Source organism: Ambystoma mexicanum, chromosome 7q, assembly GCF_040938575.1.
Source record: "Ambystoma mexicanum isolate Mex_15411 chromosome 7q, UKY_AmexF1_1, whole genome shotgun sequence".
Lineage (NCBI taxonomy): Eukaryota > Metazoa > Chordata > Amphibia > Caudata > Ambystomatidae > Ambystoma > Ambystoma mexicanum.
Window position 1 is genome coordinate 1,076,441,584 of NC_090941.1, and position 23,914 is coordinate 1,076,465,497.

Consider the following 23,914-nt stretch of genomic DNA (forward strand, 5'->3'; position numbering starts at 1 on the left):
CCACGTACATCTGCTCTGTACAGGGCAGGCCTTAGAATGTAGTGGGATCATACTCGAGTGTGTGTCTGCTACAGCCTGGGAGAAGCATGTTAACATGGACGAAAACACTGGCCTTCTTCATGGCTTGGAAAATGCTCTCCTGGCTGTCACAGCAGTGGCTTGTACACAGTGTCCTCATGTACAGGGTCTGACGATGACTGCACAGAGCTCATCATGCAGGGGGTCAGTCTCCCCTTTGTCACATTTGCAGCCCGCTAAGCCTGTCTCTGGGAACAAGGCTTTCAGTCAAAAGGGTCATGCCTTTCAGCCAGCGCAGATGCTTGCCTCTCAGTTTAGGATTGCATTTTGGGCGAAACGTTTCCCCCATGCAGGGGGCTGGCCCTGCAATCAAGAAGTAAGCTGGGGTGCCCCTTTTTGTTACTCGTTTTTGCCGGTGCACTCCCATGTCCCATGTACGGCTGCTCTGGACAGGGCAGGCCATGGAATCGAGTTGGATCAGACTCCAATTTATGTCAGCTGCAGCCCGGGAGAAGCATGTTAGCGCTGAAAGAAACACTAGCCTTCTTCATGGCTTGGAAAATGCTCTCCTGACAGTAACAGAGCTTGTGTGTACACGGTGCCCGCATGTTCAGGTTGTAACAAGGACTGCGCAGTGCTCATCATTGAGATTCCTTTGTGGCTAGACAATGGAATGCTGCGCCTCCAAAGGGATGGCGAGGAGATGTTGGGCCTAGTTTGTAATAACAATTCAGGATTATTTTGGGCAGTGGTTAATCGGTTAGAAACACATCAAAACAATGCCCATTGCAATCTAGTTCCAGAAGCTAAATGAACTGAATATCTCTCACACCACTTTGAGAATCCATTTACGGAATGTTTCGACAAGTGTTTGAATGTCCCCTGGGTGATGAACTTTGACGAGACTGACATTGCAGAGTTAATAATTAAATCCTCTTCATATAATGTGGCAGGCCCAAATGGGCTAACATATTGGGTCCTAGAAAACAATGTGGATCAATACGGACCTATGGTTTAGATTATTAAATTGGCTTTTCAAGGAAATCCTGAAGAAAACCTTTTTTCCCCCCATCTTGGAAATTAGCCATAATCATCCCACTCTTCAAGGGTGGGGGGGGGCGATCGGTTGAATCCAGCATACTACTGTCCCATCGCCCTCCTTGATATTGAGAGTAAACTCTTTATGAAACTTCTGCAGGATGAACTGGAGCAATGGGTTGAGAGGGAACACATTTTGTCTAAACTCCAGACAGGCTTTAGGAAGGGTCTCTCAACTTCTCTTAATGGGTTAGTTTTGAGCGTTTTGAGTGAGAAAGCAAGGGGAAAGGGGGAATCTCCATTATGTGGGGCTTGGATAGACCTCTCCAAAGCGTTTGATCAGGTAAATGGAGAGCGTTTGTGGAATAAGCTATTAAGCTGGGGGATCTTGAGACACGTCCCAGCAATGTTAGTGGAGCTACACAGTGGCACCACAATTAGAGTGAGCCTGGATGCACAAGGTCATCTGTCAGAATACATTAAGGTTGAAAGGGGAGTAAAGCAAGGTTGTATGGCAGCCCCTCTCCTATTCAACCTTTATCTGGCAGATATGGGGATAGCTTTAGATGCATCAGCATTGGCCAGCCCAAAAACAAATGATAGTAAAAATCTGCTGGCTGGCCTATGCTGATGATATTGTCCTACTAGACGAAACAGCTGTGGGATTACAACGCTTACTGAATGTATTGGGGGACTATGCTAAGGTGAATGGTCTCACCATCAACCCAGGAAAATCATAAATTGTGGTATTTAGAAGGGCGGGAATAAAGATCACGTACCTACAGTGGTCATTGGATGGTCAACAAATTCCAAGAGTGGAGGAAGTAATATATCTGGGCTACATAGTGGATGCATCACTGACTATTGCGAAAGTAGAAATGGACCTAAATGGGAAAATCATGCGTTTTATATCCCAAATGAAGAACCTTTCAGTAAAATATTGCAAACTCTCAATAATTCCCTTCATCAAATACTATATAGCGAAAGTGGTACCAGTGATCCTTTATGGATTAGAGGCTAAAACCTCACTCTGGAATACTAACTGGCAAAAATGGGAAGGTATGATCTTAAAGAGGGTCCTTGGTCTCCCACAAGGCCTCCTAACCTCCTGTTTAAGGTGTCAATTGGGATTAAAATCTTTGGGTTCTTCAGCAGACTGGAAGTTAGTCTCTCTTTATCAGTTCATTAAAACATCACAAGCACACACATTGTATGCAGATGTCAAAGGCCATCTTGAGCAATCCAAATCAACTTTATTGATTCATCTGGATTCAAGGGTAAGCGAGATTCTTTTGAAAGCAGATACGGATCTCGAAACACTACTTAAAAACCAAAAAAGCACTACAAAGAACGGATTGGATAAAAACTATTGAAGGAATGCGTATCACATCTTTGGCAAACTCGCTCTCAGTGTATGATAAGAAATAGGGTGTTGTTCCAAAATATCTTAAGACATTCCCTGACTGGAGGGTGAAACAAAATGTTCGAAGGGTTTGTTTAAATCTGGTGCATACTGGAGAGGTTCTCTCTAAATGGGGGAAGGGGGAATGCTAAAAAATGGTGTGCTATTTGTAAAGACCCTGGTAAGCAGACACTAAGACATCTACTGATGGAGTGCGAGGGTACTTGGGATACAAGAGTAACTCATCTACAAAGATTTGTGGATAGCGAGGATTCCATTTTGGCAGATATGGTTTGGAACAGATTGATTGCGGGCCATGAGACAGCGCTCGCTATAAAAGTGATACAAGTTCTTCAAAAATGTAATGTTATCACATAAGATTGACCTTTCCTTTGTTTTTCTCTGTTTTCATTCTCTCCTTCTGACATCTTAGTTTTTTTTTTACCTTTTTTTTTACCTTTACAACATTCTCTGTTTAGTTTGGATGATAATTTCTGTAGCTTGGTTAGGTTGGGGGGTAGTCTAGCTTTTTTTAATAAGTAAATTATGCTTGTGTAAAGATGGCAATCAAAATTAATATGTATATGTTGTTTTATTGGAAGTTATGTAAAAAAACAAATATGGTTAAGTCACAATAAAAAAAAGAATAACAATGGAATGCACCTCTGCTAGCACTGAGAGCAGAACAGTCGTACTGGGTGTACAAGAGAACACTGAAAAACTGGCTGTTCACTTATTTTTGCAGTGAGGGCATTGCCCCTATTGCCTTTCTGTTTTGTATTCTTTATTTTATTCTGTGCTCACTAAAGATTCTACCTAACTGGTTGTAACTTTGCCTTGGTGCCTCTGGGTTTAGTGTGCTTTATAAATGAAAAAATAAATAAAAATAAACAAATGGAGTGGGGTCAGTCTCTCCTTTGTCGCACTTGCATCCTGCCAAGCATGACCATGGGCACAAGGCATCCTGCCATAGAGGTCATGTCTTTTGTCCAGTAGAGCCACTCACCTCTCAGTTTAGACCTGCATTTTGGGTAATATTTTCCCTATGCGGGCTGCTGGCTCTGCCATGAAGAAGTGAGTTAGAATGTCCTTTTTCCGTTACATGGGTTTGCTGGAGCACTCCCACATATGACTGCTCTGGACAGGGCAGGCAATGGAATGTAGCAATATAAGACTCCAATTTGTGTCATCTACAGCCTGGGAGAAGCATGCCCATTTGGTAATAATTTTTAGGTGTACATTATTTACAGGGGGAAGAGCTGGTCACTTTGTGAAGTGTTGTTAGTGTTAATTTTATAACATGATTTATTTTCTCTAGAAAATATTGCAATGAAACCTATATGTATATAAAATGCTTAGGTATGTTTCTGTATTCGGCTGATGCAATTTATCAGTGTAAGGTTGCAATCTGCTGTCCAAATGGCAAAGTCCACCCATGTGTGCCCTTCCACTTCAACAACAGCAATCTTTTTAACAAACAGCCGATGCAATGTATCAGTGTTAGGTTGCCCTCTGCTGTCCAAATGGCAAAGTACACCTCTGTGTACCCTTTCACTTCAACAACAGCTATCATTTTAACAAACAGAATGAGCGCGGGTCTACACGGTCACCTTCACTTTCACAAGACACCACTATTGCAAACATTCTGAAAAATTTCATGGTACTACTTTCCACCACCACTTCTCTTCACACAGGTCACATCGGTTCCAGTGTCAATGAATAGATAATTACCGGCTCAACATTTGAGTCTCTAAAGAGCAGAACGCTGTAAGATGAATGACTCCTCATGAGCTAAAACTGAAAGTGGGTGCTGTAATCATGCTACTACGCAATCTTATGTCATCACGGGGACTCTGCAATGGAACAAGGTTGACAATTATGCATCTACAAAGACACATCATATAGGACTGTGTAATCGATGGAACTTAGATAATGAGTTTATACCGTGCATACCTCTCATTCCAGCTGAGATATTTATGCCTTTCAAATTCAAAATAAAACAGACCTATATGTTTAGCCTTTTCAATTGCAATTGCCTCCCGATTAAGGAGCTCCTGTCCTCTGAACTCCCCGTAACTGTACTTGTCTCCCTTGCTCGCCTGGTTATTACTTTTTTCGTAGCTGTATTTGTCTTGTCTGTTGTATGTGCATGCCCTGAGGCCCATGGGCATGTGGTTCGGTTTTATAAGAAATTGTAATAAATAAACAAATGAAATAAATTAACAAGTCACAGGGATCTACGTCCCTTTCCTGGAATCGATTGGTGGTCATTCTGATATTTAATTGGGACAGAAGTGACCCTATGAATTACAGACCGATATTGAACTTTAACATATGCTAGAATGGCATATGTTACACCAGGAACAACTAGAATTTATTAAAAGAGGTAGGGAAAACTACTTGACAAAAATATTTTTAAACATATTTATTTATTTTATAATTTTTTCTGTATTCTTTCAATGTGTTCCTAGTTAAAACTTTTGAAAATGTAAAGCCCACAAACTGCCTAATCTATCCCCTTCCCCCATGGAATAACCGAAACGTGATTATACTATGAGGCAAAGTACATATGGGTATTGTGTTAGGCAATATTTTGCAGGGGCTGCCATGTATATCACCCTACACTTGAATAATCTGGCTCGTGATCTTTTTCGTCCACTAGGCTTACTTCTGTCAGAGCATATGGCGCAGTCCCTTTATTTCTTTGCAGGCAAAGTGGCAAAACCGTGCTCATACGATGATGCAGTGAGCAGTTGAGCCTCTGCTAAGGGTTGTGAGGATCTACCCCTCTGGGCCATGCAGAGAGCCTCCATGAAATGTACTGCTGTGTCAGGTAAGGAGTTTGCTGTATCCTTTATTCATTTTATAAAGCTCTTAGGCCCTCATTATGGCAACGTCTATGAGGTTACGCCATATCTTGGACCAACAATACCTATGTGTTTGTCTCTCTGCAGCAATCTCATATTTTTCCATTGCTTACATCAACCCCACCCATCACTTTGTTATAGTCGAGAATGATTTGGGGCTTGATGGCTGAATGGCCACCTTTGGCATGGACGGGCACATCACTTGACAGACTGGCAGCGGATAACATCAGCACAGGCTTTGGATGGCTTTTTTCCCCTCTAAAGGCACATGCCAACAACCGATCTTTTCATATATTTTGATCCCCTGGCTGTAACTTGGCCCTGGTTATCTTGGGTGGCAGTCCCTTACAGTCTACCATCTGTGACAAATCATGTGATGGCGCTCCTTCTCCCCGAGGTGAAGACCCTCTCCATGAGGCCAGAAAGTTGAGGCAACAACCCGATAGTCCCCCTGGGGGTGGTACTGAGCAGGTGGATCTCATGGGGAGGAATTCCCCTTCTGGGATTCAGGAAGGACACCATGGGCCTCATTACGACCCTGGCGCTAATGGGTTAACGGCGCCGTAAAAGGCTGCGGCGCCGTTAACCCAGAAGCGCCTAATTACGAGGTCCCTTTGCGGGACCCGACCTTAACGGCTGGTCTAGACCAGCCGTTAAAGTAGGGACCCGCAAAGAGTCCTTCGCGGTAAGTATGGTACCGCAATTTGTGGTACCGTACTTGGCGCCTTCGCCATTCCCATTATGCCCTATGGGGCATTAATGGGAATGGGGAAGGGCCATGGGGAAATACCGCCCCGCCAACCTTGGAATGGGGCGGTATTTCCCCATTTCACCATGGCGGACACGTTACGATACCGGCACCAACCATGGTGCTAATAGCGCCATGGTTTAGCACCGGTATCGTAATGAGGGCCCATGTGTCAACACGGTATAGTGCACCCTCACCACCTTTCTTCCCTCACCTTCTTTTCCTTCCTTTGGTCACACATGTTCCCCCATGTATGTTTAGCAATAGTAACCCCACTACTGTGACGAGGAAGACCAGGACTGACTGAACTGAATTGTCGCCTCAATATACTAAGACGAGGAAGAAGCCCTGCACCAGATCGAAATCACAAAACCATCACATAGAGCAGTCTAGCTTTTGCGTTCCATTGCACTCAAAAAGGGAAGAAGGACTGACAACATTGTCAGTCCCACCCCGGAGGCACAGCGAGCAAGGCAAGCACTGCGCAAACAGAAGAGCTGAACCTTTAGCTACTAACTGGGACATGGCGGAACAAGAGACAGCGCCCCTACATGCTTGGAAGAGGAACGAGGACCAAAGGCCGGAAGAAGCTGAGACTCCCGACGTGGAAGAGCGCAGAGGAAGATGGTCCAGCAGGTATGTGCAGCCGGGCTCCCAGGAAGTGCTGGGCAGTCACATACGTAAACACGCAAAACAGGAAGCAGCACAGAATAACCGTTAGAAGACGCGAGGAAGCCTGAGACCGAGGTGAGACACTGGGAGCCCATAGAGAAGGTAAGGGGACCTCAAGTGCACTACAGAAGCCAGTGTGAAAGGGTCAAGTACCAGAGAAAGAGAAATGCAGATACGTGGGTCTGGGATCCGAGAAGCCCATACAAAAGGGTCTGGGACGTGAGAAAGAGAAATACAGATACAGGGTAAAGGGGTTGAGGACCCTAGAAAGAGAAACCAATGTGAATGGGGTCTGGCACCCAAGGATAAGAAAGCATAATGAAATAAAGGAACCTCTGGGGGAGAGACAGTATTCCTGGCAGGGGAGTGTACCAGGGATACTGGGAAGAATCAGTCAAGCATACCCAGGGGTCAAGGACCCAACCGTGCATGAGGACAAGGTCCTCCAACAAGCCCTCATCTTCATCGCAGTACCTGGTAAGTCGAATACCAGGTCTGTCCAAGTGAGTTTCTAGAGGGGCTCAACAGGGGCATGAGAAAGGCCAGGGGCAGAAGACATTCACCCTACTTTGTATAACTGTGTAAATAATATAATAATATCCTGGGAAAGGCCAAGGGATGAACGTCCTGCCCCCTACTTTGTGAAGCTGTATATACAAGACTGAGAAAGGCCAAGGGATGGAAACCAGTTCCCTATTTTGTGGAACTGTAAATGTAAGCATGGAAAGGGCAGGGAAAGGGAAACATTCCCCCTATTTGTGAACTGTGTTCATCCAGAAGAAGAGAGTCGTTCCAGTTTAGTTAATTAATAATTGTAAGTGATAGAAGTAGGATTTGGACACAGGATGTTGGACTTTTTAGTTACGGACATTCTGACAGCTCCTTAGTTTTTGTTGAGGCAGGGAAACCCCTCTTAGAGTTAGGCATAGTTAGGTTTCCTTTTGGTTTAAATACAAGTCATTGCCTAAAAGCATGCCACCTGTTTGTCGGTCTCCTCCTCCCTCACCCTTACACCTCACCGTGCCCGTCAGAAGGTTTGTGGTCAATGCAAGATCTTCAACAAGGCCAACACTGGAGTAAAAATTGTCGATCATTAAGTGATAACTTAATACGTAAAACTGCAAGAGGCTCATGACCTTGCTATATGCAAATCCTTTTTCAGACCCTGTTGTTTTATCCGTGCCTGCACATAGGTCAATGTGCAAAACAAAGCTGTTGCTGCTGTCACAGAACTCACATGTTTAAATCCCGAAACTGGCATGTCTTTTGTTGGGCATGTACTGTATATAGGTGACCCTATTCTTCATGCTAAACATGGACTCATCAACGGAGAACACCTCCCGTGGCACATAGTATTTTTTGAATTCAGGATTCAGACAATCCAATAGTGGACGGAACTTGTGCTATGGGGCAAACCCTCTCCCCGTGCCTTTGCACTGGCGTTGTCATTTAGGTGGGTCATCCATGTGACAGTGAGATATTGACACAATAGCATGACTTGGCAAAAGAAAGGTTTGGGCTAAGATGGGTGTGTAAGATCCCATTACATTTTGACATTTATTTGCACTAGTTCCGGGGAATCAGGCAGTGTGACCCACCTTCAGGGATGATGATGAACTGGGGATCTGTGCATATCGGAGCCCTTGACAGAATCTGATGTAAAATGCACACAGCCTTAAGGGCTTTTGTGTGTGTGTGTCAACCAATTTGCTTTCTCTCTGCGGTGGCGTTGCTCTGCCCATGGCTCATGTACATCCACAGTTCATGAAAAAGAAAAGTGCTGTCAGTTTAAACACATACCCCAGGGGTCTGGCCCCAGATAACGCCCTGTTGCTGGCTTTGAGGAGACGACATCTGAAAAGTGAAGCATAGGGATCTAGCCTCTTTAAATCTGGGCGAGGCCCTCTCCAGCCAGTCGCAAATATCATGCAAGAAAGACAGAAAATGTTGGAGCATAGACACATCCCTCTCAAACCCTAATTACATATTGAGAGTCAGCCTTCATTTCCCCCTGTGGCCATATCTGACTCTACTGTAAGTACCAAGTGGAGTCTGGAGAGCTACATGGATATTTAAACAACAATTAGTTTTTATTCTGCAGGAATGGGATAGGGTTTTGGTGCTGCCAAAACCTGGGTTAAACTTGCAGAAGACGTCTGGGCCTTGTGCAATGATTTTTCATCCAATCTCGAACCTTGGATTTAACATTAAATCACAGGATTATCTGTCGACTTCACGCAGCCAATCAGAGCCATCTTGGCCTGATTTTTTTACTTTCTGTTTTTTTTCAGCCAATTAGAACTCTAGACTCTCCAGATGGAAGCTCACCCCCTATAAAAAAAGCACAGATTGCTATGATGAATCCGATGGTGTCATCACTTCTTTCCCGGTGGTGACCTCTCACCATGTAGCCCGGGGACGGCAGCCGCTACCTGACTCTGACTCTGGGGCAGCAATATGAGGGAGGATCACATGGGGGAAGATAATCTGCAGGAAAATATCATGGCACCATCGCATAAGACATGGTATCTCCCTTCTTCGTTTGAGAACACCCCATCCGTGCCTAATGCCTTAATGGCATACTTCAATGCCCCCCCCCCCCCATCCACCTAGAAAAGATGCTGAAGATCTGCTGAATATGTAAGTTAACACGATCTGACTGACCCTCTAAAATTAAGGCAAACAACTTATTAGCCTCTACCTACAAGTCATCTACATAGACTCTGAAGTAGAGTTTGTTAGCAGCAAAGGTGAGAAGATGTTGAATTTTCTGGATATTATACGAGTGAAAGCAACAAGATGTAACAACTGTAGCAATCTGGGCCTGGGAGGAAAGTGATGAATCAAAAATAATACCTAAGTTATAAGCTTGATTGAGGTGGTGAAAAAGAGATGGAAGGAGGAGGAAGAATTTTGGGAGGATCAGAAAAGAAAAGAATTTCAGGTTTATTAGGATTCAAGCAAAAAAAAACGAGAAGACATCCAAGACTTTATTGCAGAAAGAAAAGCAGACAAACGATAATGAACAGAATTGGTAAATAAAGGAAATGATGGTAGGATTTGAGTGTCATCTGCATAGAGAGGTGCTTGGAAACTTAAGTTAGTGATTAAAGGAACTAAAGAAGATGTATAGAGGTTGAAAAGAAGGGGCCGAAGAACCAAGCCCTGGGGGACCCCATAAGGGAAGGAGGACGAATGTTAAAAAGAACCTTTCCAGGAGACTGTGAAGGAATGATTAGAAAGATAAGAGTTGAACAAGCTAAGAGTGGAACCCAAGAAGCCCAAGGAGGAAAGAGTTGAAATCAAAAGCAGGGAGGTTAACAGTGTCAAAGGATGCACTCATATCTAATACAATCAGAATTGAGGATAGCTTCAGATGGTGAGCATGAAAAATAGTATCAGAAACAGAAAAAAGAGTTGTTTCATTCAAGAAACTCGAGATTGTTGTGTAGGAAGAAGGTTGTGAGTGTTAAGATAAAGCAAAAGTTGAGAGTGGTCCAACCTCTCAAGAAGTTTAGAAATATATGGAAGGAGTGAGATAGGCTGGAAGCTTACCATATTGGAAGGGTCTGAAGTGGGTTTCCTGAGTAAGGGGATAACAGTTGCATCTTTATACATAGAGGAGTAGACACCAGAGGACAAAGAAAGGTTCAACAGGGCAGTACGAATAGAAGCTAGTGGGGGAAGCACTGATGAACCAGCCAAGCAAGTAAAGGACCAGTTGGGCCCTAAGGGATTTTTATGTAGATGAAAGCGAAGTATGAAGCTGACTGCTTCTAGGAGTAAAGGGGGAGCAAAAAGGTCTAGAGTGGAAGTAGTACCTGTAAGGAGTTTAATAAAACAGCTATCGATGTTAGAACAAGACTGTAATTCAGAGTCAGAAAGAGAAGAAGGCTGTCACGACCCTCGCCCAAAACCCTCTCTGGCAAACCCGTTGGATAGGTGGAGTCAGGACTCGGGCCTCTAGAGCCTGGCATCCTCTTCAAAAGCCCTCATGCGGCCAGTCCTGGCGCCTATGGCGCCAGGCTCATACACCATGAAAAACAATGTGCTTGGGAACTACTTTATTGTATTGTCAGCCAACATGGAGGCATCCACATAGCTTGGGTCCCTAAGAACCAAGCTATGCGGTCTAGTGTTTTGGGTGTGGTAGCCTAGGGACTACTTTACCTGGACTATTTTGTTGGGGCTATTTAAACCACACCCGAGCAAGACAACACGCTTTGTGTTACTTTGCAGCTTGCAACGTGACGCTCACCGTGTCCAGCTATTCCCTCGAACCTCGGAGAAGCAGAACCTGCCAGGAGACAAAAGGAACATCATTAGCAGCAGCATCTTACCTGCAGTCTTCATCTTTAAACACTCGCAGCTACTGAGAACAGCTTCCTCGAATCTGCACGCCTCCCGGACAGAACAACCTGAAAGAGGAAGATAGAGGCAACATTAAAGAAAGCAGTAGAGACATTTACAAATTACAAACTGCTCAAAAGGCTTACCTGGCTGGTCGCCTCTCGGCTGGCACCACTCCCGACATTCCACTCGCGCTGAGGAACACCACGACCTACAAGGAAGGAAAACACAGGTTAGCAAAGGCAAGACTTCGAAGCGCTGCTTACCTCATCATAGCGCTCTTAATGCACCACCATTTACCAGCGGGGCTCAACCAAGCCAGTTCGCCGTGCTGAAGCTCCGCATACCTAAGGGAGAAAAAGAGACATTTTAAACAAAGAAAGGCATGCAGGATAGCAACAAAACTAAACAACAGCAATAAGACCTACCTGAACAATATCAAACGGGCCGGCGTCAGTGAAGTAACTGGACCGCACTCACCCATAAAAGACAATGCGCACCTGCAAAGAAGGCAGGACGGAGAGCACGCCTAATTCTACCACAAGGTGAGGAGAGGACGCCAGAGGGACTGAAATCATACGGGGGTGGAGGGAGGATACTTACCCCAGTCGGTCAGGCTTGAACACAGTCCTCCTGTATTTTCAGGCAGAACCTTCCCCGCAGACCACATCAGGGCAAAGCTGAGAAGCATACCAGCGAGTAACCCGGCTGGGTGGCGTCCCTGTGGATACCAGGTGAGCGTAACAGAACGCGAAGCCTACCATAACAAATCCACCTGGGCACCATGGAAACATCAGAAATGGACCAATCGGCCCAATTATTAGGAGAGCTTCGTGCTGAGGTTCATTCTGCCCGACAAGAGACTAATGCCCTCCGGAGAGACCTAATGCAATCACAGGCAGGACAGACGCCTCTACCTGGAAGCAATCCAACGATGCAAAACCCTGGCATACCACCCACTCCGGTACAGATCACATTACCTGGAACAGTGCCCCTGGCACCACCAGAAAGGTTCTCAGGTGACCCACAGAAGTATGCGGCATTCATCAATCAGTGCCGCCTTCATTTTCTTTGTAGGCCTGGAGCATTTCCAAACGACCAAGCTCAGATAGCTTTTGTTTTATCATACCTGAGTGGTAGTGCAGCGGATTGGTCGGTGCCCTTGGTAACCCATGACGATCCTATATTACATGACTTTGGGGGGTTCCAGAGAGAAATGGAAAAACTTTTTGCTCGCCATACCCAGGAACAAGCAGTAGACAATGAACTCTTGTCCCTCCAACAGGGGAATCAGGACTTGTTAACGTACATTGCTACCTTCAACAGACTGGTTGCCGGAGCTAGGTGGCCAGAAAACAAAAGAACCACGTTATTCCTTCGAGGCTTATGAGGTGAATTAAAGGACGTCTTAGCCCAGGTGGTAGATCCACCCAGAGACTGTGCAGAATTCATAAATCTGGTCGTGCAGCTAGACCACCGGTTGCAGGACCGAAAGGCAGACCGGTCTAAGACGGACCCTCGGACCGTGTATGTCTGACCAAGAGAAAACACCCCCTGTTTCCTGAAAATGCTGTAGAACCCATGCAGATTGGAGGGATACGGCCTCCATTAACAAAACAAGAGTGGGACAACAGAAGACAAAAACAGCTTTGTTTGTATTGTGGGAAACCAGGACATTTCCTGAAGGACTGCCCAGTAAAACCTCCAAGAAGAACAGTCGGGGCCACAGAGAAGGATGAAGCTAAGGAATCGGAAAACTACCAAGCTCGACAAATGTAGAGGTCAGTTTGTTGAGTGAGAAGAAAGAGTTGCTGACCTCGTACTTTGCAATACCAGTGATCATAAATAACCACCAACAGTCATCAAGAATGCATGCCGTTGAAGCATACATCGATAGCGGAGCAGTTGGAAATTATATTGATCAAGAACTGGCAGCAGAGATGGGGCTTCCTTTGTGTTCTAAGCCAACTATGGACAAGGAAACCACAGTGGATGGGACAGAAATCGCTTCTGGACTAGTAACCCAGTGCACAGCCAGGGTAACCTTGCTCTGCCAGGACGGACATCGGGAGTCTATTTCATTCGATCTCATCAAGGCACCTCAGTTCAGTCTAATACTAGGGATGCCATGGTTGGTTGCTCACAACCCTTTGATAGAATGGCGGGCATGAAAATTAACCTTCCCCGGTGACTGCTCCCCTGCCTGCAATTACCAAGAGGAGAAACCCGACATCTGTATTCCTATGACTCCCGGAGCAACAGTATCAACCCTGGGAGCAACTAATACCTTGCCAAGTGAATACCATGATTTCCAGGATGTTTTCTGAAAGGACCAAGCCAATACATTGCCGCCGCACAGGCCTTATGACTGTCAGATTGACCTTGTTCCTGGTGCACAAATCCCTTGCGGCAGGATCTATGCTCTCACAGAACCAGAAAACCTTCATTTGAAATCCTATTTAGACCAGTACCTTGCAAACAGATTTATCCGTCCTTCGAAGTCCCCCGCAGCCAGTCCTTTGTTCTTTGTACCGAAAAAGGAAGGAGACTAGAGAACCTGTATTGACTACCGCACATTGAACCAGATCACCGTGAAGAACCGCTATCCCTTGCCACGTATCCCTGAGATGCTAGACCAAGTTAAAGATGCCCAGATTTATACCATATTGGACCTTCAAGGAGCGTACCACCTGGTCCGAGTCAGAAAAGGAGATGAATGGAAAACCGCCTTCTGTACTAAGTACAGCTTGTTTTAATATCAAGTCATGCCCTTCGGGTTATGCAACGCTCCTGCATGGTACATGTAATGGGTGCAGGTTCACGAGGAAAACAACATCATTCCAAATTGAAGGAAAGGAATGGAAGATCAAACATTTCTCAAATTGTAAAACTACAAATGTGGTCTACATCATCGAATGTCCTTGCGGACTCAGATATGTAGGCCAGACTCAGAGGCAAGTCAACAAAAGGATTGGCGAACATCGCTCTAGGATTCAATGTCGAGTCCACACAGCACCATTAGTCTCGCACTATATGGAGTATCAACACAGTGCGGACGATATACACTGGTGAATTGTAGACACAATAGTCAATACTACCAATGCATCCAATGCGCTGAACCATAAGGAATCATGGTGGATTTTTAAACTTAAAGCCACCACTAAGGGTCTCAACGAGGCCATGCCAACCACCTTCAGATGACCGATAAGTCCCTACCCTTACAACCAGTAACTTGGGGGACCTGCTACATCTCTGCCCTCACACGAATAGGACAGCTGATTGTGTTGTTGTACTTAAGCAATATGTCATCTTACGTACAACTCGTGAAAATGTACACGTAATCATTTCATGCAAATCTATTAATGTTGTACACAAGAAGTGTGTATTTGCAATGTGTTAAATCTTCTGCCAACTTTGTCTTTTCTGCATGTGCTATTGTTCACTTTTACTTGGTATCACCCGTGAATACGCATATATATACTGTATCATCATATGCAAACCAATTTATGCTGTGCACAATAACTCTGAGGTTCGCAATGCTTGTGTCACTGTTCATTTTGTGTACAATACGAAGCTCACAGCCACCGCGGCAACACACTGCTTTACCATTCACTCCATACGAATCCACTAGCATATGGGGTCTTTACATCTGTGCCCTCTACAATCTTTTCCTACACGCCCCCCTTGTCCAACAGCCCTAATTGTAGTCCACACGATAGAGGCTCTATGTCCATTCTTTTTCCTTTTCCTTTAAGAAATATTGTGCCCCGTACAAACTGAACGGTTACCATGCCAACTCCCGGGCCTGCACTGATCGCGCATACGCAGGGACTCAGACACTCCATACCTGCACCGTCGCCTGCGCTGTGCGCATCCGAGACACAGCTCTGCTTTTTCACTGTACCTGCGCCGGTATCCGCAGCCTAAGAAAGCGAACGACTCATCTCTGGACGCGCAGGTATGAGCACCCTGCAGGGCTAGACGCGTGGAAACCGGGGGTCAATCGCCCGCGCCACAGAAGCCATCCGTGCTTACAGCCCCACCTTTCCACTACGGTTCAGACCAACACAGCACGGGCCGGCGCCTGTCGCCCCCTGCTTTCAGAAATGTTATTAGCGTCAAAAAATCTTTTTAGCGTCTTCTTTTAAACTTTGCCCTGGTTTCCTACTCTAGGGTCCTGTAGCCACACCAAGGCACAGCTAAATTCAGACCCCAGAAACCGGGGAGCCCCACAAACACGTGGGCCACCGCCTGATCGCCATCTACAAGCATCCTTCAAAGGGATTTTCCCAACCGTGCACAGCCAAGAATCTCCAAGTGGCTGCAAGACTGTGCCTACAGGTACTTTTATGTCATTTTTTCTAGTGAAGCACACCACTATACATTAGTGATTTTTACCATTTCTGGCTATACTCATTTGCCTATGCATATATGTTTTTTATCATTTTCCCCATACCTTAGTGCATCCAGCACACCAGCTACCTATCTGCAGGAACCTCCTCCTACAGTTTGAAGAGGTCCGCTACACATCACTCCCAGTTCCCTGCAAACACCAACTGGAAGAAAACACTACCCTCTGACTTCCGTCCAAGTGCCAGCAAGCCAGTGAACAATGACACCATTGTTCACCCACATGGTCCAAATTAGATTTTATTGCATGCCAGTATTACTAGGATCAGATTTAATCCTTCTAGATGAGCTCTACAACAATTTGAGCCCCTCTCTTTTTCTCTCTTTTCCTTTGTTTTTCACATAGGGGAGACCAAGTTGGGGCCCATGAAGAAGGCTTTCTGCCGAAACATCACGGGACCACATCATTTTGAGAGCTTCATTCCCCCAATCCCGCTCCATAATTCGATCCGTTTCTAGACGTTGACTAACGACTAGGTCCCTTTTCTCTAGGAGCCAGCAATAAATGAACCCAGTTTCAGAAAGAAATAATGCCTTTTCTCTGACACATGGTTTTGACTCCACACATTCCATATAGGTGTTTGCCTTGTGTTTAAATAATATACTATGTTTCTTTGCATTCATTGCACACTTAAGGCAAACCACCAATGATTGTGCATCTGTTTGTTTTGTTTGTTAATTTTTCTTAAGCATTTGCCATTCTTTCTTTGTTGCATCTGTTTAATAAGATGAATGTGATTTGATCCACATGTACACCAGAAAACGAAAAAGTTTCATGTTAAACCTAAATGCAGAAAATTCTCTCTGCATCTACTAACACTGGCTAAAGTAAAAGCTACAGTGCACCCTTGAAGGGCCCAATTGCTCATCTTTTTGAATACATATGACAGTTAGCTTAATGAAATAGCTTTTGCCATATTATGCATGCTGAATAACATAGCCTTTACCAAAATAAATATGTAAAGAGACTTAAAGTAAGTGGCAGGACGCCATCCCTCTTGTTTCATGCAACGCTCCTGCGGCATTCCAATATTTCATGAATGATGTCTTAAGGGAGTTAATTGATGTGTGCGCCTTAGTGTACATAGACGACATCTTAGTATACTCAGCCTCGGAACAAGATCATGTCAGGCACGTTCGTTCAGCCCTCACCAAGCTCCGTCAACATCGCTTGTTTGCAAAGCTTGAAAAATGCTTTTTTCACGTCACCGGAGTAGAATTTCTTGGTTTTATCCTTACTCCAGGAGGCATCAGAATGGACGTGCACAAGGTAGGTGCCATTCTGAAATAGCCTTCACCGACGTCTCTGAAAGGGGTACAAAGCATGCTGAGCTTTGCAAACTTCTACCGCAGGTTCATCCCAGACTTCTCTCAAGTTGTGCACCCAATCACAGTACTATTACGAAAAAACTATAAAAAGTTTGCTTGGACTGAAGAAGCAGAAGAAGCCTTTCAGGAACTTAAACACAGGTTTACCTCCGCTCCAATCCTGCGACATCCTCGTTCAGACCTCCCTTATGTCGTTGAAACTGATGCGTCCAGTCTCGCAATGGGGGCTGTCCTTTCACAGAGAGACCCGGAAACCGGCCAGCTACATCCTGTGACCTTCTGGTCGAAAAAGTTCTCACCTCCAGACATTAATTATGCCATCACGGACAAGGAACTTCTGGCTATCAAATTCTCCTTTAAAGCCTGGAGGCACTACCTTCTGGGGGCCAGGCACACCATTACAGTCATCACAGACCACCAAAACCTGCAATATCTCAAAACAGCCAAGGACCAGTCCTCGCGCCAATTACGGTGGGCCCTTTTCTTCTCCGAATATGATTATGTAATCACATTTCAACCAGGAGTCAGGAACGGAAAGGCAGATGCCTTATCTCGCATGGGCATAGATGAAATAGTATATACAAATCCAGACCCAGTACCTATTATACCTGACAAACTCTTGGGTATCACGACAGTCTTAACACAAGCAGAACTACGAAAAGAAATCCAACGGACAATGAATCCTGATGCCTACCTCGCATGGCAAGCTCAAGGAGAACAATATACCATCAAGGACCATCTACCCTTTTTTAGGGATCGCCTATATGTACCCAAGAAGGAATTAGAACAGCATATTATTTCAAACTATCATGATTCACTGATCGAAGGGCATCCTGGGATCGCCAAAACCCTAGCTAAGGTGAAAGAGAACTTTTGGTGGCCTACCTGGCGTAAGGACATCATTCAGTATATTCAGTCCTGCGGTGTCTGCGCACAAAATAAATCACAGAAACAACATCCATCTGGTCTACTACAACCATTGGACATTCCTCCAGTTCCATGGCACACTCTTTCCCTTGACTTCATAACTGATCTACCTCCAAGCCAAGGGTTCAACACCCTCCTTGTAATTGTGGACTTATTCTCGAAGATGGCCCATTTTATTCCTCTAAAAGGCCTCCCAGACGCAGCCACTTTAGCAAAAGTGTTCCTGCAGGGCGTGGTTAAGCTACATGGCTTCCCTTCGGTTCCGGTCTCTCATCGAGGCAGCCAGTTTGTTTCAAACTTCTGGAAAAAATGTTGTGCAATGGCGCAGATCGACGTTCGGCTATCTACCAGTCACCATCCACAAATGGATGGCCAAACCGGAGAACCAATCAGACACTCGAGCAACATTTACGGAGCATGCTGCACCACGAACAAAGGAATTGGAAAGACCTACTATGGATAGCCGAATATGCACATAACAATTATTTGCATTCAAACACGGGACAAATGCCCTTCTATACCCTTTATGTATACGTACCTCTGAACTAGACCTTCCAGCCAGCTTGGAAATGCCAGCGGTAAAGACTCTACACACAACCATTACTGAGGCTTTCAAAAGGGCAAAGGAACACCTTATTCATGCCAAAAGAAAAACAAAAGAGATTCGCCGACCAACACTGGAAAAGGGCCCCTATTATCAAGTAGGAGACAAAGTTTGGTTAGCCGCTAAATTCGTACCCATCAAGGGAACCCGGACCTTTCATCCCAGATTCTTAGGACCCTATACCATTAAGGCAATTATCAACCCAACCGCCGTAAAACTGGATTTACCACCTAATCTACACATCCACCCGGTATTTCATGTGTCCCTCCTGAAACCAATGCAACCCGGCACACGGATTGGAACACCACCTAAGCCCATACTTGTTGACGGAGAACCAGAATTCGAAGTCAAAGATATCTTGGACTCTAAATACTCTAGGACCAAGCTATATTATCTCATTGATTGGAAAGGATTTGGACCACAAGATAGATCCTGGGAGCCCAGTGGGAATATCCACGCACCACGTCTAATCAGGAAATTCCATCGGAACTTCCCAACCAAACCTGAGCCAGACAGAAGGAACACCAAGGGAGGGGCCTAGGGGGGAGTGCTATCACTACACTCACCCAAAACCCCCTCTGGCAAACCCATTGGCCAGGTGGAGTCAGGACTCGGGCCTCTAGAGCCTGGCATCCTCTTCAAAAGCCCTCATGGGGCCAGTCCTACACCATGAAAAACAATGTGCTCGGGAACTACTTTATTGTATTGTCAGCCAACATGGAGGCATCCACATAGCTTGGTTCCTAAGAACCAAGCTATGCGGTCTAGTGTTTTGGGTGTGGTAGCCTAGGGACTACTTTACCTGGACTATTTTGTTGGGGCTATTTAAACCATACCCGAGCAAGACAACACGCTTCGCGTTACTTTGCAGCTTGCAACGTGACGCTCACCGTGTCCAGCTATTCTCTCGAACCTCGGAGAAGCAGAACCTGCAAGGAGACAAAAGGAACATCATTAGCAGCAGCATCTTACCTGCAGTCTTCATCTTTAAACACGCGCAGCTACTGAGAACAGCTTCCTCGAATCTGCACGCCTCCCGGACAGAACGACCTGAAAGAGGAAGATAGAGGCAACATTAAAGAAAGCAGTAGAGACATTTACAAATTCCGAACTGCTCAAAAGGCTTACCTGGCTGGTCGCCTCTCGGCTGGCACCACTCCTGACATTCCACTTGCGCTGAAGAACACTGCGACCTACAAGCAAGGAAAACACAGGTTAGCAAAGGCAAGACTTCGCAGTGCTGCTCATAGCGCTTACTTACCACATCATAGCGCTCTTAATGCGCCATCATTTACCAGCGGGGCTCAACCAAGACAGTTCGCCGCGCTGAAGCTCCGCATACCTAAGGGAGAAAAAAGAGACATTTTAAACAAAGAAAGGCATGCAGCATAGCAACAAAACTAAAGAAAAGCAATAAGACCTACCTGAACAATATCAAACGGGCCGGCGTCAGTGAAGTAACTGGACCGCACTCGCCCATGAAAGACAACGCGCCCCTGCAAAGAAGGCAGGACAGGGAGTACGCCTAATTCTACCACAAGGTGAGGAGAGGGCGCCAGAGGGACTGAAATCATACGGGGGTGGAGGGAGGATACTTACCCCAGTCGGTCAGTCTTGAACACATTCCTCCTGTATTTTCAGGCAGAACCTTTCCCGCAGACCACATCAGGGCAAAGCTGAGAAGCATACCAGCGAGTAACCCGGCTGGGTGGCATCCCTGTGGATATAAGGTGAGCGTAACAGAGAAATAGTGTAAGCGAAAGCAGAGATATCCAAATTACAGAGATCATGTTGAAAGAACAATGAAGAAGAGGTAAGAGAAGGAGAAGGGCTATGATTGGATTGAGGAATATAAAATGAAGGCGCGACCAGAAATATTCCCCCAGTATTCACTGCTCTCCAGACCATCCCCAACTCTCCAATTTCACATGGTATGCTCTATTCCCCTCCCCACCTCTGGCCTGATGCAATTTCATCCATTTCCCTACTCCAAATAACTTTTTGAGCACTTTCATTTTCAGCTTTCCCCAGTATTACCGCAGAAATAGCTAGCACCGAGCAACAAAAAAGGTGAATTTTCATTTCTGAAAAGTCTCTCTGCTGCAAAGCACCATGAGAAATATAGCTATATTTTTGGGAAAAGGGGAGACTCCTTCCCCATCAAATATTTTAACACCTACTCAACGGAATAACCCCAAACTTGTCCCGGAAATTAAGTCAACGCTTCATGGCCAGGTTGTTTCTTATTTGGTCCAATTCCCTCCATCGGTTCTTGTGCTTTGGTAACATTTTGGGCCTCTTTACGAGGTAGTTGGTAAGGGATTACCGGCACCGGTAAGGACACCAGTGCTGGTAATCCCTTACCACCCTATTCCGAGGTCCCTTAGCGGGTCCCTTCCTTAACGCCTGGTCTGACCAGGTGTTAAGGGCGGGACTCGTTAAGGGACTTCAGAGCTAATAACGGTACCGCAAATTGCGGTACCGTTATTAGCTCCATCCCCAGTCCTCCAAGGTTGGAATCACCCGGTAAGTCCCTATTTCGGGAACCCGGACCCGGTATGCGCTAAGGGGGTAGCCATGATGCTAATAGCTAATAGCTAATAGCACCATGGCTACCTCCTACCTCGTAATGAGGCCCTTTGACTTTTTCTCTATATGAAAATGAATGAGAGTATGATGAAAACAACCTTTTCTTGCTTTCTTAATAACTCTTTCATTTCTTAACAAGTCTTTCCCTTAATTTCCAGTTTGGGTTGGGGGGGTGCGTTTGTTTGGAAAATGTCATGCAAATCTGTCCACTGGGTCAAAAGTTATTAGCAATAATAATAATAATTTATTGTGTTTTAGTTTACATTGAAACTTTACACATACAATATACCTTAAGTAAGAACAAAATTATATTAGCAATAGAATTTTCTCTATGGAGTGGTGTTAAGCATTTTAAGCATTTTTGGCATACTTTATTTCTACCAATATGTTGATATTAGCTGTATTGCATATTAGCCCAACAACAAACAATCAATAAAATGACACTGTTACAAAAGCAGTTTGAATGCTCTTTTACTGTAATCATTCCCACACTAAGTTCTTTATGCAAGGTACATGTTATGTTATGCAAGGTACTGCATCCCATGTACAGTTGTCATCTTACGCCAGGTGCATGCCTAAATACTCTGCCATTTCCATCTTATTTCAGTCAATCAATTTATGCCTGTCATGGTGTCCATGTATGAATGATATGTCAGACAGAGACTCGCATGTAAACTCAATCCCAGAATATGTCAAATGCATCACAAATACCTGAGATTGCCATTAATGTCTCATATGTCTGTAAAGTCACCATAATTAAGGTACAACCTCACTTGCGCAAGAGCTGCCATCATATGCCAAGTGCAGCTTTAAATATCCCAGTAATGTCATCTTATACCAGTGAATGCCTCAAATGTCTTCCCTGTGCTCTTGTTGGCCATGTGGTCAAAGTTCAAGATTGTTGTACTAAGTTTACAAAATGTGGCTAATTAGTCTATCATCTCAGAAGTAGCACTATTCTGAATATAACTATATCTTTGTGTTTCCTAAAGGCAAAGAAATGGCCACCCGGAATATCACCTCCACATTCATCTCAGAATTTCAGTTAGTCTGTTTCCCGGGCCTTCAGAACCAGCAACATTGGCTTTCCATCCCACTTGCTCTTCTCTTTGCTGTAGCTATTTCAGCCAACATCGCTCTCATTACAGCAGTCTTCTTCTCACCAACCCTGCACCAACCAATGTACTTTTTCCTCTGTCTGCTCGCACTGGTGGATTTACTTCTCACTTACTCCATTTTGCCTAAAGCCTTGGCCATCCTCTTGTTTAATCAGAAGACCATCAGCTCAGCCGGTTGCTTCAGTCAAACATTCCTGGCCTACTTCTGCCAGGGAATGGAATCCACAATGTTGCTGCTCCTGGCTTATGATCGCTACATTGCCATTTGCAGCCCTTTGCATTACTCCTCCATCATGACAAGAAAATGGTCTGCACAAGCAGTAGGTGTGTCATTTTTATGCAATGGTGTCATCTATCTACCGTTTCCGTTCCTTGTTGTGAAGCTGAGCTACTGTGTTGGAAACACAGTGGCACATTGCTTCTGTGAGAGCCTCGCCTTGGCAGAAATTGCTTGTGGTAACACTAGCCTGAACTATGCATATGCCCTAGCTGTGGCTAGTGTTGTGTTGGGCATCCTAACCATAGCATTGATCTTCTCTTACACCATGATTATTCGTGCTGTGATGATGCTGGGGTCTACTGCATCAGCACTTAAAGCATTCAGCACCTGCAGCTCACACTTGATTGTGACTGGAATAGTATACTGTTTTCTCATCATCGCAGCCATATCAAGCCGGGTTAAGGAGTTCATGCCACGCTATGCCCATATCCTACTGGCCATGCTGCGGTACTTGACTTTACCAGCCCTGAATCCCCTGGTGTACGGAATCCGGACCCAAGATCTCCGCCAGGCGATTAAAAAGATGTTAGGGAAAGCTCAACTTTATCATTGCATGTAGACCCAGACATCTGCTAATGCTAAAAATGCCACCAGGGAAAGTCAACCCTCGGGATCAGGTGTTCTGAGGTGATAGATGACCATACGCTACATACTATGAAAAGTGTGAAGCTACATTTCCAAGGACTCCATCTCCAATTGTGTGTTGAAGGAAAAATATTTTGTCTCAGAATACTATGAGGTGTGTGATACAGCACTGACGAGGAATCCATCTTGGATAGTGCACTGAAGGGGAAATATTAATGTGGTTGAAACTGTGAGATCTTCTGAGCAGGTGTCCACCCAACTAAATATCAAATTGGATGTGAGAGAAAGAATACATGCAACCCAATGCAGATGAGGCACTGCAATATTTCTCAAATATTAAAATATCTATGTACAGAAGACAGCCGGTAATGTTGCTAGTTCAGAGGGCATTCACATGGTATGTGTATTGCTGGGGGTACTGACTTGAACAGATTAGTAGTTTGATTTTTTTTTTTATTGTTCACTTAATGCACATGACATAAAGATCTTTGCTATTGTCATATTTGATTACCTTTGAAAAGGTGAACATATGCAGGTTTTTGGTGGATAATTTAACTACACCAATTTGCATTATGCATGGTTCAGTCTGCTGTACATGTGCTACTTTTGCAAGGTTTGCTAAACAGTAATTCAGGGCGTGAGGCTTTACAGCCTATTAATTGTCTGAGGCCCAGGTTACAGGCCTGAGTGAAGCAAATGGGCTTAATGTGGGTCCCTTTGCCACTACCAGGCAGCAAAGCCCACCCTGGCCCCCACCAAGAGGGTTATAGCATTTAGTACCCCCAGGAACTTGTTCGAGATAAGGTGGAGTCCTGGAGTACTAATGGCCTATGAGGAAGAGCCAGAAAATGGGGAAGCGCAGTGACATGGTGAACATTCAACACCATTTGATTATAAATCCGGACCACTGTAATCCAGCTATGCTTTGATGGGAATTGTTGGATATATTCTGGGGTTACACCTAATTTTGTGGTATT

At 45.0% G+C, this 23,914-nt stretch overlaps 1 protein-coding gene across 1 annotated transcript; it reads left to right on the forward strand.

Annotated features, from left to right (window-relative positions):
• The first annotated feature begins 21,954 nt into the window (after nt 1-21,954).
• LOC138528172 (olfactory receptor 56A4-like) lies at nt 21,955-22,911 on the forward strand. The gene has a single exon (XM_069639626.1). The coding sequence runs from the start codon at nt 21,955-21,957 to the stop codon at nt 22,909-22,911; it is 957 nt and encodes a 318-aa protein (XP_069495727.1).
• Nucleotides 22,912-23,914: the final 1,003 nt, after the last annotated feature.

Bases quoted from the DNA above. Each gene is read 5' to 3' on its own strand.
- LOC138528172 (XM_069639626.1), top strand. From the start codon at position 21,955: ATGGCCACCCGGAATATCACCTCCACATTCATCTCAGAATTTCAGTTA.